At 48.7% G+C, this 17439-nt stretch overlaps 1 protein-coding gene across 1 annotated transcript in view; it reads right to left on the bottom strand.

Annotated features, from left to right (window-relative positions):
• Positions 1 to 767: 767 nt before the first annotated feature.
• The window catches only part of SLC37A2 (solute carrier family 37 member 2), a 56704-nt gene continuing 40032 nt past the window's right edge, over positions 768 to 17439 (bottom strand). The window contains exons 10-18 of the mRNA XM_065417145.1: positions 12369 to 12459; positions 11703 to 11765; positions 10929 to 11014; positions 7729 to 7777; positions 6684 to 6757; positions 4125 to 4203; positions 2987 to 3084; positions 1302 to 1366; positions 768 to 813 (exon numbers count right to left, since the gene is read on the bottom strand). Coding sequence (XP_065273217.1) covers positions 768 to 813; positions 1302 to 1366; positions 2987 to 3084; positions 4125 to 4203; positions 6684 to 6757; positions 7729 to 7777; positions 10929 to 11014; positions 11703 to 11765; positions 12369 to 12459 — 651 coding nt within the window. The remainder of the gene's footprint in view (positions 814 to 1301; positions 1367 to 2986; positions 3085 to 4124; positions 4204 to 6683; positions 6758 to 7728; positions 7778 to 10928; positions 11015 to 11702; positions 11766 to 12368; positions 12460 to 17439) is intronic.

Raw genomic sequence — 17439 nt, forward strand, 5'->3', positions numbered from 1 at the left:
TGGCTACCAAAAAAGCTGTTTACCTGTAAACATAATCAAGATATAGTGTACCAGGCTCCTGAGAGCATGGCAGGAACACGCCTTGGCAAAGCGCAGCCCTACACCACCACAAGCTGCCCTGGGATTGTCAGTTCAAGAGCAAAGATGGCCTCTGAGAAATGCAGTCTACAATCTCGCCAATTTGTTTTGACTCCAGGACAAGAGTATTTTTATGACAATACTGATTCAGACACATGATTATTACCTTCATTTTACACAGGCTTGGAAATTACTTTGATTGGTACATCATTACATTTATATTTTTATCATCAGATTCACTGGCAAGGTTACAGGAGCAGTGGGGCTATGTACTTTGCCACTTGTAGTTTGTTAGTTTAACACACTAGTTGGTGGTCAGACAAGATGATCCTTTCTGGCCTTATACTCTAGGACTAAAAATTTGGTGTCCAGATCAGTGTGTGTTTGGACATTTCAAGATAGTATTCTGCTCAGTTAGCCCCACTACTCTGCAATATGACCCAGAGCACAGCATGTGCCGCTGTCACAGTCAGGCACTGGAGATGGACATATTGGATCCTGTCTTTGGAAGCTGCTCCCTTAGAAGTCTGTTGTATGACTACTGTGCCTTGGGTCTCTGCTCTTCTTTAGTTAGCCACGGAACAGACACCTTCATGTTTACCCCACAAATGCCAAGAAAGAAAAATCAGGATAAATCGCAGATGGAATTAGCTGCAGCAGCAAAATACCAGAGATACTCACAATACAAACTATTTCCCATCCAACACTACTGCATGTGTTAGTGCCACAGAAGAGCTAAGAAGACACACAAGGACAATTCATTTAGAACACATTAATAGGGTTTTGCAGGGCTGGAGGTAGAACTCTTGGGTCATTAGAACAGTCATAACGCTCCCTGGGTTCTTCTGTGGCCCAGGCTCTAGGTGTCCCTTTGGGCATGCTTGGGGGATAGGATAGGGGGTGGGGAGGCATTCATTGTACAGGGGGTTCCATCAAAGACTGGACAAAGACAAAACATTTATAGCAGCATTTGGGGTGCTTCCCATTCTAAATGCAGGGAATGCAGCAGTAGAGGTAAATTACCCAAGTACAGTATGTTTCCCTTTTCAATGGCACCTACTTTATATCTAAAACTCCTATGTGCACTCAGCATGTACCATACCTGCATATTTTGCCAGGTCAGGACACACCGCTGGAAGTGGGGGCTTCTCTGCCAGTGTTACAGGAGATCTGAGAACAGTCATAGAAATACACGGGAAACTTGGGATTTTAGAAGCACATACCCTCTTTTTCTTGTGTAGCAGCCACACCATCCTTGAATCTCTTTATACACCACCCGGGAAAGGAACTGGAAGGGAAAAGACACTCAAGATTAATATCGGACTTATGATTCTAGCCTCTGGGAAAGTATTGAAGATACAGTCCCCCCACCTTCCCTGTTCCTGGAGTGAATGAGAAGTAGGCAAACAACTGGATGAATGATTTAGTCTGAATTTAGTTTGTCAGGCCATGTATCATCTATAAATGTATTATTTATTCACCACAGATCCAGGAAATAATTCTTTGTTTGTCGATTGAGAGCATTTTCATTATGAGTATTCAAGAGTCAAAATTCTGAAGGGAAAAAGGAGTCACAGGGTCTATATCTAACCCCTGACTGGATGAGCATATTCCTAACCTCAGGTTTCCAAGGACAACACTTGGTTAAATACAGGCTTTGCTTTCTGCAAATGCTCTGAAACATTTACATCATTTGCCATCTCCATGACTATTCCTGCAGAGTCTTGTTTTCTAGCGTGTCCCTGCAAAGCAGAACACGCACACCTGCAATCAAAAAGCCGACCAAACAGGAGTGGAAACGCTCCTGTTGTAGAGCAGATGTCCAGCAATGACATGGAAAGGGGCAGGATGCAAGTCACAGTGAGCCTGGCTCACTTCCAGCAGAGTTACCTCTTTATGGAAGTGGGAAGCCAGCGAAAAGGCAGAGCAGTGGTGTCGTCGGGGGTGGGGGGGGAGGAATACTGCAAGAGCTCAGATTCCAACCCAGACTGGGGCCCCATGGTGGTGCTAGGTCCTGTGCACAGGTCAGCGATAGAGCCAGGAATAGAACCCAGGTATCCCCACTTCCAGTCCAGTGCCCTGCCCACTGACCACTTTGCCCCTTTCAGCGACCCCTGGCCAGTTAACAGCAGCATTGGCTGTCAGAGAAGAAGGGGGAGAAAAGAGTGCAGATTTTCTTTCGATGCCCCAGTGCAGCGCAAAGGAATTAGGAAGAGCAAAGCGGTTCAGAGCCGAGGCTGTGTAACAAATCTAGGAACCACTTCACAATGGCTAAGAGAACCTGCTGTGCATAAAAGCAGCACTACAGATGGAAGAGGCTGTTCACTGTGCCTGGCTTTATACAGAGCCCCCCACTTTCACCATGCATGCGACAGTCTTATTTACACAGCGCTTTTGCCGGTTATCTTGAAGGCTCCCAGAGCGTGTTCTAAGCTATGGAAATGCTCCCCGCTCTGAAATGGAACCAGTTGCTGTTTGACATGTGCACGGCAGCACTACACAAGCGTTTAGGGCAGGAAACGAAGAGTCCTGTATCCAGCTGACACTCCAGGAGTAACACTGGGAGACAAATGCAATTAACCCCACTGGCATTTGGTCACAGCACCGGAGTTCCTCCCTCTACCCTTGCCAAGCATGCCAAGGGCTTTGGGTGCTGTCCGTCAAACACGATGTTACCCCCTCAGGACGCTGGGACACGAATTCATTGCTGCCTCAGAGAGAAGCGCACCAAATACTCAGTGACCAGCACTAAGTGCTACAGCTCCTGGCCTTTCCTTAGCGGCTACTCATCCAAATGCAGGCCAGGCCAGACACTTAGCTTGTGAAATCAGACACAACCCCTGGCCCAGCTGCACACCAATCCCCTAATCTGCATCAAGAAGCCACAGCAGGCTCAAGGGAAACCCACCAGGCATGCCAAGATGTCCGCTGTTATTAGCATGTAGAAGACATTGTTCCAGCCAGTGGGAGAGATCAGCCCTGCCAGCAGGGGGCCCAGAGCAGCACCTGCAAAGGACAAACAAAGCAGATCACTAGCGGCCCTGAACCATCCCGGGCAGCCAGCCTTTGGGCACTGGCATATGCAGGGCAGAAAACCCATGCCCAGCCCCCACGTCAGTTCTGGCACACGTGCTGGAGTGCTTGAAGGCTGCATGCTCAGAGCTGCAGGCTCCAGCTCCTCTGCCTGCTCTCAGTCATCTCCTCCCCTGCCAGTTTCTCACCTTGCTCCCACTCCCATCTTGGCAGCCGCTGCTGTTCAGCAATGCCCCCTTGTGTTCTCCCACTGCCCCTGCTATCAGGCACTGGCCAGACTCGCCGGATGCTGCAGCTGGGCCTGCAGATCCAGCTCCCACTTCCCAAGGGCCGGAAGAGAGCGGAAGAGCTTGCTCCAGGTCTCCCCTCTGAGCAGTCTCCACACATGGCTAGCACTAGCCTCCCAGCCCTGCTCAGGAAGCGAGCGTGCCTGGATTCCCCTGGCTCCAGCCACAAGCAGAGCTGGAGCAGCCGGCAGTAGCTTTCCTCCTGCCCCAGCCTGGGTGTGCCTCACTGCCTAGCTCAGTCCCACAGCAGGGTTATTTATCGGGCGCTGGGGCCCATTTAATCGCTGGGGCCCTCTGAGCAGTGGAGTTTGATTCTACTTGGCAGTTTGAAAAGCTCCTTGCAGCACCTGCACCATTAGCTCCCACCCCCCGGGCCGCGGGAACCCAACCGTTCCCCTGGGTCTTATCCCCTCCCTTCCCGTCTCTCTGCCTGCCCGAGAATGGCTGGCGGAAGCTTACAGGACCCAATCACCATCCCTGCAGAGGGAAGTAAAGAGTCTCCCTCCCTTTCCCTTCTCTTGAGTAAAGCAGGCTGGCTCTGGACCATTCCCAGCTCATCGTCAGCCTGTGTTCCCTTAGGGCAAAGGGTGCTGGACCCTGGGGACAAGAGGAACATAGACCCTACTGGGGGCAGGAGAGCTGGGGGTTGAATTAGGTTCTCCAGCTATTGTATGGAGTTCTTGGAACAGTTTGCCCCCCTTGGTTAGTACAGCCAACCCTACTCACCTATAGATCCAGTCCCATCAATTATGGCTGTAACAGTGGACAGGGCTTTTGCATTTCCTTTGAGACACTCGTGAGTTCCCTGTGCGGGAGGGGAAGTAAAAAATACTGGAGTAAAAATGAGGGGTACAATTTGTGATCCATTCAGTGCATCCTGAACCCTGACTCATTCTGGTTACTGGGTTAGTCCAGGACCTGTCTCCAGCTTCCAGCGAGGAATGCTGGTATCAAAATGCCAGAGAGGTTTCTTCGGTGACAGGCAGATTTAGGAACACACCCTCTAGGGAGAGAGTTCCCTGAAGAGGGGAAACCCCTTTCTTGAATACTTGCCCTGGGGATGGAGATTCTTAGACCAGTAAGCGACATCTTTGGGAACTTGCTCCCCTTCCATGTACCAAGAGGGGGCAGCATTCCAATCATCTGATTTTCTGCACATTTCATGTTGCCTCCTACAGCCACGTTCCAAAGGCAGGCAAGCAGCACTGGAGCTCACAATGGCTGAAGTACTTTGCTCTGCCTGAAGGAGAAACTGCTTTGGCCTCTCTGGAGTCCTGGCTTGTGCTGGTTGGAGCGGAGGGATTTTTGAAGACTGAAGGTTGGGGGGGGAAATTGATTTTTTGCTGGCCTCTTTGCAGATTTACTGCATCTGGCTGCCCAACACAAGGGCCAGACTGGGTCAGGTTCTCTGCTGTTACTTACAGTGTTTCAGCTACATTTGTACTGAATCTTTGGAGGAGGAGGGGTGGGGGTGGCACCTCCGTAACTTGCCTGAGTTGATAGTAAGATTGATGAATGGATAATAGGATCATTACTGAGGACTTCCATTGCTGTAGTGCCCAATGACCCCAATCGGGTGCAAGGTTCCATTGTACTAGGCACTGCACAAACATAAAACAGACCCTTCCCGCGAGAGCTAAAAATCCAGTGATTTTAATCCCATCTGATTTTATTAACTCCACAGTTGTAAAGTTTTTAAGGCTAGGGATTTCAAAGAGGTTTCAGAGCCAGGTGCCCAAATATCACTGAAATTCAACCGAAGTCCCTTCTTTTCCTTCCCCCCACCTCCAAAATCCTATCTTTAAGCCAGTTACGAAAGCAGGTAGAAATATCTTCCATTTGAACAAGCCGAAAGTGTTACCTTTAAAAAACAACCCAAAGTTACTTCCCTATGAATTAAGGATGGAATTTTCAAAAGCGTATTGTGCTGGCTCCACTTTGCTCCCATTGAAGTATCTGGAAGTTAGCTTGATGCAAGCCCAACTGCAGGCTGTAAAAACACCTTAAGTATAGTGGTGCTACCTCCCCACTCTATTAGAGTCTTAATGGGAAGCTCCTAAGGAGAAGGTCATTTAGAGGAGAAAGCGAGCAGCATGTAGACAGCTTCCCCTGTCCCTCAGAAGGCCTTCCAGTTTGTTAGAGGAACTTTTGGGCAGTTGCTGACAGTGGGGCCCTGGCAAGGAATGGGACTCTGTGCTGTCAGACCATAGAGCTGTTTATCAGCTAGTCTTACATTTGATCTGAAGAGTGTCAGCCCAAGCGTGTGCCAGAACTGGGAAGACGACGTTCTAGTCTTAAAAGCAGCAGCAACAGAAAATATCCTTGCACAACTGAGGAACACTTGGACTGGACTAAATCTTTTGAAACCAGATACTAGCAAACACCTTCTTATGCTTGGCTGCTCTGGAGAATTTACCTCAGGGACTCTTACAGCCAGCAGATTGCGTAAAACCACAAATCTTTCTGAACTGCCTCGGAGATGTCTGAGCACTCTCTCCGTACCATGTCACTTAAATCCCTCCACGTTTCTAATGCAGCGTCCCAGCCCTTGTCCCCCTGCCGCCAAGAGGGCTCAACCCAGGTGTCAGCTTTACACTTGAGGAGAAGACTTTCCTGCACTTGTGCTGTGTGCAATCCTAGCCCAGGGAGGGGAGGAGGGATTTGCACTAATGAGAGGCCCAAGATGCGGGTATCTGCACGTGATCCACCAGTAACAACCCTCTACAGCGAAGCTCAGAAGAGACAAAACAGCCTTTGTGTGGAGGGAAGTGCACAAAAAGCTGCAGTTGGAATGGAAGGCCTCAAACTTTGAGCCAGGCAAAAAATAAGAAAAAGGCTCAAGTGAGACGAGAGGGGCCAGGTCTACACTAGGAAATTAAGTCCGCGTAACTACATTGCGTAGGGGTGTGAGAAATCCACCCCCCTGTGCGATGCAGTTAAACCAACCTAACCCCTGGTGTAGACAGTGCTACGTTGACGGGAGGGCTGCTCCCGCCGACACAGCTACCGCCTGTCGGGGGGGGTGGGGGGTGGAGTAGCCACACCGACAGGAGGGCTGCTCCCGCCGACACAGCTACCGCCTGTCGGAGGGGGTGTGTGTGTGTGGAGTAGCCACACCGACAGGAGGGCTGCTCCCGCCGACACAGCTACCGCCTGTCGGGGGGGTGGAGTAGCCACACCGACGGGAGGGCTGCTCCCATCAGTGTAGGTAGCGTCTTCACTAAAGTGCTGCAGTGTTTTAAGTGTAGACCTGCCCTAAGAAAAAACAAACAGTGTAATTCTTACCAAGTCAGCTGAAACCGCTGTCGTAATGAGAGCATAAGGCCCATTCACCAGGGCACCACATATAATTAGCATAGCTGCAAAGAAAAAGAGTATCAATACTACAGCACAGCTGGCCCTGCTGTATGCCAAGATCCTACAGCGATCCAGTCAGAGATGTGTGTATTTGCTACACTCTACTGTAGGGAACAACCCTGTACTGGCAGGATCTACCAGGTGCTTCTAACTTCTATGAACTCTCAGTTCTGCCATTGAGTTCATAGTGGGACAACGGGGGGAGCAAGGGAATTGGAAGCAAGAGCCATTTGCAGTTACAGGCAGCCCAGGAAGGCCCTGTTAGGTTAAGAGTCCCCTCTCCATCTCCAACACACTATTCTGGAGGTCACTGCAGGATGGGCTCTGCATTACACATTTACTCTTCCCTTTCAGAATGTCACGTCTTCCCTCCTCTGCTCCCCTAATGCCTGCAGGGAGGAAGAGACCATTCTGGGCTATGACAGCATCACTTTATTCTGCAGCTCTCAACCATAGTTAGGTGCTTTGACAAGGGTGACAGTGAGTGAGGCTCAGCCTGGATCAAAGGAAGGTTTGCTGGGGACCTTGATACAAACAGGTTTTGAAGGCAGAAATGGGGTGTTGGTGGGGGGGTGGAGAGGGAAGAGTTATAAAATAACAGCAATAGCAACCGTGTGGCACCAGTGACTAGTTGTGATTTTAAGGCCAGAGAGGTGCACTGTGATCACTGAGTCTGATTTCCTACAGGCCACTGAATTTCACCCAGCAATTCCTGCATTGAGCCCAATAACTGTTGGGGCCATGATTTGATTTAAAAGAAGATGTCCAGGTGATGGAGATTCCACCACATCCCTAGATGAATTCTTCCAATGGTCAACCAATCTCCCTGTTTTTCCCTAGGGCAGATAATTCTGGAGGAGACGGGCGAACGAGTCTAGATGGTTTATTTGCCTCCAGAGAGGCACATCTAGAAACTCAGAAACTTGTGAACAAACTCATTGGTTTGTTCCCAAGAGTCTGAAGTTCTACTTACCTACTGAACTGCCTATTCCATTCTGGCCAACGTGATTGTACAGGAATAGCTGGAAGCAAAGAGGAGAAACTGATTATGCCAGCAGGTTAGAATTACCAAACCCTTTATCTAATTTCTGCTCTCCTCCATAGACCTCAGCTGGGTGGAGTGCCACGGCCTAGCTGCAGCTATAACAAGTGGGTACAAGTATCAGGGTTATTTCCATGGAAACCCTCCATGGACAATCCCGGACCACAGACAGTGATTTGTCACAAGTCCCATCCCCCCCCCCGCCCCCATTCAAGAAGGAACTCGCCTTCCTCTTGAGATCAAGCAGAGCGTCCCTGGGTCCCAGACGAATTGCAAGGTGCAGTGAGCTAGTCCTGCCTGGATTCTGGTTCTGTCCCCTTTCCCAGCTAAGAGCATTTTAGCTTGCAGTGGTGTGCAAGACCCCGAGTCCACATCTGGATCCTTTCAGACAAAGGAGGGGCCACCACTGTCTAGCTTGGGGGCCTAATGTCAGGTGCTAAATCCATTCTCAGAGGGACCGATTACTTACTGCAGCTTCCGCTGAAGCCGGCAGTTGGGGTGCTCATTCCCTTTGAATGTCAGCCCACTTACTTAGCTGCCTAAATACACACTGAGGTCCTTCATTTAGACCTAGTTTGTGGCTGGGGGATTTTGGGGGCAGTACATGCACACGTGCACGGCTCCCTCTCAGCGCAAAAGGAAATGCTCACAGAATTTGGCCTTGGCTCAAGAAGGCTCTTGGGTAAACCTAACCTGCACTCCAGCAGTTAAGTTCTCATGCTTAACTCCTGGAACCAGATGCGTCAGGGTGGAGGACGCAGCAGTATTGATTCGGTACCTGTCTCTCGTCCCTTCTCCCAGACAAGAGTAAAGCAGAGAGGGTGAGGAGAGCCAATTAGACATACCCAGGTATGAGCGGGTGGGTCATTCAATGATCAGAGGGCACGGTTAGTTCCAAGGCAGCATTAGATTGGTTAAGAGCCATTATCCTGAATGGAGATCTCTTTAGGAGTTGTGGAGTTGAGTGTGGGAAAAGAGGCCCACTGTGGCATGTTAAGGAGAGCGTTACTTCCATCCTCGCTTGCTGGGGGGGAAGGGGGGGGAGTCATTGCCACATGGCAGCAGATCATGAGTCAGTGTCAATCCTGCCAGTGTTCATCCCAGCCAATCACATCTGAAGCCAAGGGTTATGGGAAGTGTTCTAGAGACACCTGCTGGTCACTCAGTGATGTGCTTTTAACAGGAGGTTAAGTTTTACTGCTCGCACTCAATTATTTCTTGGTTTGAAAAATGTTTAGTCTTTCTAGAAAGTGCGACTTGAGTAAGTCAGCCAGAGCAGATGTTGGCAAGTATTTATGGGAGAGCCGGACTGAAGGGGAATAACAGAGCCAGAATCTCTCATTTGGCCTTCAGCTCTGTGGTTCGACTGCCAGATAAAATACCAGCAGCTGGTAACCGGACAGCTAGCCAAACATAGCTGTCTTTGAGATTCAGTTTCATTTGGTGGGCCATGTGAATCCTGAGTCTGGAAGAAGGTGAAATCCAGCAATACAAAATAATGTGTCTCTGGGGTGCTATCACTGCTCTAGCCTGGCATAAGGACCAGGACCTCAGAGCCTGCATTCTGACCTCCTAGACATGGACTCACTGTTGCAGCGTTGCACTAATGATAGACTGCAGCATCAGAGGCAGTTGGGCTGGGAAGAGAATTGCAGCTAAGAGTCAGAGTGCGTTCACATTGCAACTTGGTCCAATGAGCTGCTTTTAGGGGTGAACGGTGAAGTCAAACTGAAGTGGAGTTCAGCACAGACGTGGGGGGTAATACTACCTATGGGGGGAAAAGCCACAAACATTTTAACTTTAACTCCTCCTTTACTCCAGAACCCACAGGGCACTTCTGGGCTGGCAGAAGGAGTCCCATTGTTAGAGCCCTGCGCAGATACATAATTAGTAGCTGCATACATAGCCTGTGGATATCCATAGATTTGCAGGGCTCTATCCATTGTGATGGGGGGTTGGATTATTTTCAGCAACTATCAACATTGGCTGCTTTGATCTGGTGACCCAGAGGTACCATAACCTGCCACCAGCCCAGACAATACCTGCCAACAGGCCCATCTTCCCAGCACTGTGCAGCCGGGTCTGACAGTCTTGGACGCCTGGATGAGCAGCCAGAGTTTAAAAACAGCCTTCTGGCTGCTACTGGGTGCTGTGCAAAGTAGCCAGGAGGGCGCCCCATTTTCCCTGCCTGAGCCACCATGCATTCGAACAGGGGAGGAGCTCCAGCAGGGAGCAGTCAGATGCCAGCCTCCTTCCAGATTTCCATAGCAGCAGGACTGCCATCCGCACCTCACTGATTCACAGCTGCACCAAGAGCTCCTCTGTGCTGCAGAGAACTCCAGCGCCTTAGAACAAAAGGGATGGCTATTCCCTGATTCACTCATTTTTGCTCCCACCCTCCATTCCTGTTGGAGAAACCAAGACCCTGAAGGTGCCTTTCTACCCCAGCTAAAGGGAGCAGATGGGTCCCTATTCAGTGATTGATTCCAGCCTCACTTGGAATGACACATTAGGAGTTTTGAACATTAATAGTGGAGTATAGCTTTTCTGTTTCAGACCCACATTGACTAGGCAGAGGAGCAGCAGTCCTGAGAGAATTGCTCTACAGCTCCTGTCTCTTACTGGAGAACATTACAAGAGCTAGTACAGGGCAGAACCAGGAAGCTATTTAGTCTCTAGGGTGCAGACCAAGCACACTCGGTATCAGGCTATGGAGTAAAAGTTTAGGAAGAAGCAGCTGGATAGTGGAGTAGACTCCCAAGGGAGGTGGAGGTGGCACCCTCACTGCAGAGGTCCAGGAAGGGGCAGTGAGCAGAGTGCAGGGGGTGGAGGAAAGCCTCTCACATGGCCTCCTGTGCCCAGCTGTGGAGGATGCTGGAGCCCCTTACAGTCTAGGAAAAGCTCCAGAGTGAATATCCTCCTCCAGGAACAAGAGCTAGACATGAAAGCTGTGACTCATGCTGATCCCGCCCCAGGTTCCAGACTTCCCTGCACAAGGTTCCATCTGGCCACTCACTGCAGGAAAGTGCATATGACTCAAAGGGGCATACGTGGGGAGGAGCAGAGGGAAGAGGCTCACGTCAAACCCTCATGACCAAGGACAAGCGAACATTTTCCATCACAATACGCACCATAGGAGCAGCCACTATCAGCATCACACAGCAGGTGGTGGCCCTGCCGCCAGTGTAGTCCGATATGAGACCAGCCAGAATGCCTCCTGCATGAGAAAGTCACATACTTTGTATTCTGTCAGAGCAGGGGTTTGTCCCACTGCTGCCTTCCCACACGATTTCAGGAAGGTGCTTGGGGCCCTGCAGACAGATGTTACTGTCTGGTCACCGGTTAGACCCCAGGCAGAGGAGAGAATTCCAAGAGACTCACTCAGTGAGCTGGAAAATAGACATATGCAGCAAGGGCCTGGATTCTAAAGAGCTGTCACGACAAGTCAATCAGTGAGCAGAATAAAAATATGTGATAATAATTGGTACTTCTATTAGCACTCGCCATCCACGGCTCTTAACATGCTTTACAAACAGGAGTCAATCCTTACAGCCCCCTGCCCCGGTGAGAAGGGCAAGCGTTACTCCCATTTTTCAGATAAAGCCCAGGCAGAGGACAGGAAGCCCTACGCATTGCATACGGCCAACTTGGGACACTCGTGGTCAGAGGCACTGAGCACCCTCAACTCCAGCTAGCAATGGGAGTGGTGGGTGCTGAACACCTCTGGGGGTCATGCCTCATCTCAAGATAGGCATCCAAATTAGGACACACATTTGACAGTGTAGGTATAACTGAACTGGCCAAGGTCCCGCCAGGAACACAACTCCTCTCTCCTTTAGCCACAAGCCATCATCCCTCCCTGTCCACAACGGCAACACAGCAAGCAAGAATGAAGAATGCCAGACCTAGGATGCCGCCAACATCAAAGAGCGTGGACAGGTCCCCAGCCTCCTTAGCGCCGAAGTGAGCTGCAATGAAATGAGATACATCAACAGAGACATTCACTTGTCAGAAGTTCAGAGCAAGCCTGAGCTCTGGCTGTGTGGTTATTCTCCTGGCATCAGGAGCCAGAGCTCTTGGGGCTGAGAGACAGGCAACCACTGGTGCTGGGTATGGATCTCCTGGGAGCCAGAAGCAGCTCTTGTGGATGCCCAGGAAGACACCTTGTTCACTAGGAGCCCATTGGCAGGCACTTGCACCCTAGACTGCAGGCACAGGACGCACTGTCACTTGCTCAATTTGGAGCAACATTTGCATCTAAACCCCATGGACCTGCCCAGCACCATGATGGACGTCACTGAGAACAGCTGGCCGCAAGAGCTGAGCTGCCATTGTGGTGTACGTCTGTGTCCCTCAGCTGAGGTCCCCACACACTCCTGAACCACAGACAGGTTTTCCCAGGAGACTGAACACTTACGAGGAAGCAGAGAACACTTTCTTGCTCCTAGGAGCAAATGAGCAAGATTCTCTGCGGGACGCCTGTGCACTCCTGGCAGGAGAATGAGAACCCTCCATCCAGGGCACACCCGGTGAAGTGCTTAAATGGGCATTAGTAGCTTCCTGTGACTCACCAACATTCACAATGTAGAGAGGCAGCCAGTAGAGGAAAGTGTAACTGACCAGCTTTGCAAACAGCAGGCATAAGGAGAACTCCACCACACCCTGGGGAGGAGATGGAGGGGAGAAGGGTCAGTGTCAGAAAACCCCAAGGCACAGAGGGGACCCCTATCCTCCCCCTTCCATCCTCTTCTCTCTCCCGGTTTGCTTTCATCCCAATCCCATATGTCGGGTGCATCAGTGGTGCTAATCATTATCTTAAACTCACTCATTACCTTGGACAATTAAACAGCTTCACCACAGTATCTGCAGAGTTCTAGGTGTTCGGGAAGCATATGGCGGATAGGGAACACTGCAGACACTGAGGGAATGTTATCCGAAGCACCATCAGACAAGGAGTTACAAGCTCCCAGGGAAACGGCCCACCATTTGGATTTCTCTGACGCACCAGGCACACCCACTGCACACTAGTCACCTTCCTTAAAATAAACATCAGGAAGAGCAGCTGAGCATTGTCCTTCTGAATTTTCGAACAGTAGGCCTCATCCACTCACACCTCACTTTTATTCATAGACTGGAGGAGGAGAACAAGCTTTCCTGCTTTTTCAACTCCCAAACTGGTTTCTCAACTTTGAAGGAAAAACTCATGGAACTGAGCTTGTTGAATACACTGAAGTGAAGAAAGTAAAGTATTCTCTCTGCACGTGGAGGACAATGCTGTCAAAATTTGGTTTAGCACTTCAACAAACTCTGCTTCCAGGTGCTTCGCCAGTGACTTCCCCCAAGTCAGTGCTTTGACTTCCTTTAGAAGTTCAGCAATGAACATGGCCTGCTTGAATTTTATTGAAATTGAAATTTTAACAGATTGTACCATTTTTAGGCCTTAGTATAGGATGCCAATTTCAAAATTTAATTTTCAATAGGTTTATTTTAAAAAATATAAATGTATTGAATTGAAATATATATATATATATATATATATATATATTTTAAAGCACAACAATAATTGATTTTTCTCTGCTGCTGTGCTGTGTCTATGGTTGCCAACCCTCCAGGATTGTCCTGGAGTCTCCAGGGATCATAGATTAATCTTAATTAAAGATTATGTCATGTGATGAAACCTCCAGGAAGACATCCAACTGAAGCTGGCAACCCTAGCGGTGTCTCCATGCCTCCCTTTCCCCTCTGTACAATGGGGACAGTGGCACTACCCTGCCTCACAGGGGGTTGAGAAGATACACTGGAGATTGTGAGGCGCTCAGTTACTGCAGTAATGGAGGCCACATGGAACACAGATGGATCGGGGAAGGCACCAAGGCCCCTCTGGGGAGGCCTGGTAGCAAGCGGTGGCAGGGCCCACCAGGCAGCTAGGAGAACCCTGGTTTGAAGGGATGGGAGGGAGTGGTGCACACCCTCGGGGCTAGCCCCTCCCACTGGGGCTGTGGACAGCCAGGGCTGCTCTTAAGGACCAGAGACTCAGGCCCATTGTGCAGAGGGTGCTGGGCATCCTGCTCTGTAATCCGGTCAGTCACTGGGTCCCCAAGGTTAACTCCTCCCCCTCTAGGAGGCAGGGGCTCCCGTCTTGTCAGAGTCTGACAGGCCAGTGTTTTGCCTGCGTCTGCCCTTGTCATTAGCTGAAAGACAAAGCTAGTCCTTGCCTTTTGCTAGTAAGCATCTCCTCAATCCTTCCAGATGATGTCATGGTATCCTTTCGCACAGGATACCCCTCCAGGGGAGGGGACACCAATTACCTGGAAGAGCCAGGTAATAGTACTGGGGGATTTGATCATTAGAAATATTGCTAGCTGGGTTTGTGATGACCAGGAGAACCGCATGGTGAATTTCCTGCTGGGTGTGAAGGTTGCAGACCTCTCGAGACATCTAGACAGATGTATGTACAGGGCTGGGAAGGAGACGGTGGTTGTGGTAAATGTGGGTACCAGTGACATAGGGAAAGGTAGGAGAGACGTCCTGGAAACCAAACTAGATAAGAGATTAAAGTCCAGGACCTCCATGGTAGCATAGTTCCACACACAGAGCCAGTTAGACAGGCAGAACTGCAGGGTCTCAGAGTATGGATGAGATGATGGTGTTCGGAGGAGGGATTTAGTTTTATTAGGAACTGGGGAAGCTTGTAGGAAAGGAGGAGTCTATACAGGAAGAATGAGCGCCATCTAAACCAAATGGGAACCAGATTGCTGGCATGTAACATTAAAAAGTTTGTAGAGGATTTTTTTAAACTAAGAGCTGGGCCAAAGCCGACAGGTTCAGAGGACCACATGGTTTGAACAGACATCCCACTGCAGTAGCACTTAACTTCAAAATGGGGAACTACAGAAAAACGAGGAAGCTAATTAAACAGAAATTAAAAGGAACAGTGACAAGAGTGAAATATCTGCAAGCTGCATGGAAACTTTTATAAACACCATAATAGAGGCACAAATTAAATGCATACCCCAAATTAAAAAAAATAGTAAAAGAGGTGGTTGGAGGCAAAAAGACACCCTTTAAAAATTGGAAGTCAAACCCTACTCAGGAAAATAGAAAGGAGCATAAACTTAGGCCTGGTCTACACTACAAAGTTCTATGTAAGGCAGCTTACATTGATCGAACTCTGTAAGCGTCTACACTAAAATGTAGCTCCCACCAGTGTAACTCGTCCACTACACCAATTTAATAACTCCACCTTGGTGAGAGGCGTAGTGCTGAGGTCAATGTAGTTAGGTTGATGCAGTGCCAGTATAGACACTGTGTTGTTTACATTGACTGGTGCAGCCTTTCAGATGCCATCCCACAATGCCCCACACTAACAGTTAAATCGGTGCAAATACTCCTGGTGAGAGCGCACACCGCCGACACAAGGAGAGTAGCATAGACGTGCAAAAGCAATTTAGTTACTTGGGTGGCTGTACAATGACATACCTTAGGTTGACTTAATTTTGCAGTGTAGACTTGCTCTCAGGCAAGTCAAGTATAAACGTACAAGTAGGCGGGCCACAAAAGAACCTGAAGAACAACTAGCAGAAGACACAAAAACGAACAGCAAAAAAAAAAAAAAATTAACAACATTAGAAGCAGGAAGCCTGCCAAAAATCAGTGGGGGGTCACTGGACGATCGAGATGCTAAAGGCCTTAACACAGCATGTTTGTTGGAGAGATGCTAAATGAATTCTTTGCACTGGTCTTCACTGCAGATGATGAGGGAGATTCCCAGACCTGAGCCATTCCTTTAAGGTGACAAATCTGAGGAGCTGTCTCTGACTGAAGGGTCAGGGGAGGAGGTTTTGGAACAAATTGTTAAATTAAACAGTAATAAGTCACCAGGACCAGATGGTACTCATCCCAGAGTTCTAAAGGAACTCGTATATGAAATTGCAGAACTACTAACTGTGATATGTAACCTATTGCTTAAATCAGCCTCTGTACCAGAGGACTAGAGGATAGCTAATGTGACGCCAATTTTTAAAAAAGGCTCTAGAGGTGATTCTGGCAATTACAGGCCAGTAAGCCTAACTTCAGCACCAGGCAAATTGGTTTAAACTACACTAAAGAACAGAATGATCAGAGACACAGATGAACACGCTTTTGTTGGGAAAGAGTCAACATGGCTTTTGTAAAGTGAATTCATGCCTCACCAATCTATTAGAATTCTTTGAGGGGGTCAAACGCACACATGGACAAGAGTGATCCAGGGGATATAGTGTACTTGGACATTCAGAAAGCCTTCGACAAGGTCCCTCACCAAAGGCTCATAAGCAAAGTAAGCTGTCATGGGATAAGAGGGAAGGTCCCTCTCATGGATCAGTAACTGTTAGAAAGACAGGAAAGAAAGGGTAGGAATAAATGGTCAGTTTTCACAGTGGAGAAAGGCAATAGCAGGCCCCCACAAGGATCTGTACTGGGACCAGTGCTGTTCAACATATTCATAAATGATCTGGGAAATGGCGTAAAGAGTGAGGGGGCAAAGTTTGCAGATGATACAAAATTACTCAAAATAGTTAAGTCCAAATCAGACTGGGAAGAGCTACAAAGGGAGCTCACAAAACTGGGTGACTGGGCAAAAAAAATGGCAGATGAAATTCTACGTTGATAAATGCAGAGTAACACACAATGGAAGACATAATCCCAACTATCCATACAAAATGATGGGGTCTAAATTAGCTATTACCACTCAAGAAAGAGATCTTGGAGTCGTGGATAGTTCTCTGAAAACATCTGCTCAATGTGCAGCGGCAGTCAAAAAAAGCTAGTGTTGGGAACCATTAGGACAGGGATAGATAATAAAACAGAAAATATCACAATGCCACTATATAAATCTACAGTATGTCCATACCTTGAATACTGCGTGCAGTTCTGCTCACCCCATCTCAAAAAGGATATATTAGAGTTGGAAAAGGTACAGAGCAGGGCAACAAAAACAATTGGGGGTATGGAACAGCTTCCATATGGGGAGAGATTAAAAAGACTGGGACTGTTCAGCTTGGAAAAGAGACGACTAAGGGGGGATATGAAACAGGTCTACAAATTCTTGACTGGTGTGGAGAAAAAGTGTTATTTACCCCTTCACATAAACACTAGAACCAGGGTCACCCAATGAAATTAATAGGCAGCAGGTTTAAAACAAACAAAAGGAAGTATTTCTTCACACAACGCACAGTCACCCTGTGGAACTTGTTGCCAGGGGATGTTGTGAAGGCCAAAACTATAATGGGGTTCAAAAAAGAACTAGATAAGTTCATGGAGGACAGGTCCATCAATGGCCATTAACCATGCTCTGGGTGATCTAAACCTCTGACTGCTAAAAGCTGGGACTGAATGACAGGGGATGGATCACTAGATAAAATTGCCTTGTTCTGTTCATTCCCCGCTGACACTTGCCACTGTGGGAAGTCAGGATACTGGGCTAGATTTAATATATGGAGATATACCTATCTCACAGAACTGGAAGGGACCCTGAAAGGTCATTGAGTCCAGCCCCCTGCCTTCACTAGCAGGACCAAGTACTGATTTTTGCCCCAGATCCCTAAGTGGCCCCCTCAAGGACTGAACTCACAACCCTGGGTTTAGCAGGCCAATGCTCATACC

The sequence above is a fragment of the Emys orbicularis genome, chromosome 15 (assembly GCF_028017835.1).
Source record: "Emys orbicularis isolate rEmyOrb1 chromosome 15, rEmyOrb1.hap1, whole genome shotgun sequence".
NCBI classification, from domain to species: domain Eukaryota; kingdom Metazoa; phylum Chordata; order Testudines; family Emydidae; genus Emys; species Emys orbicularis.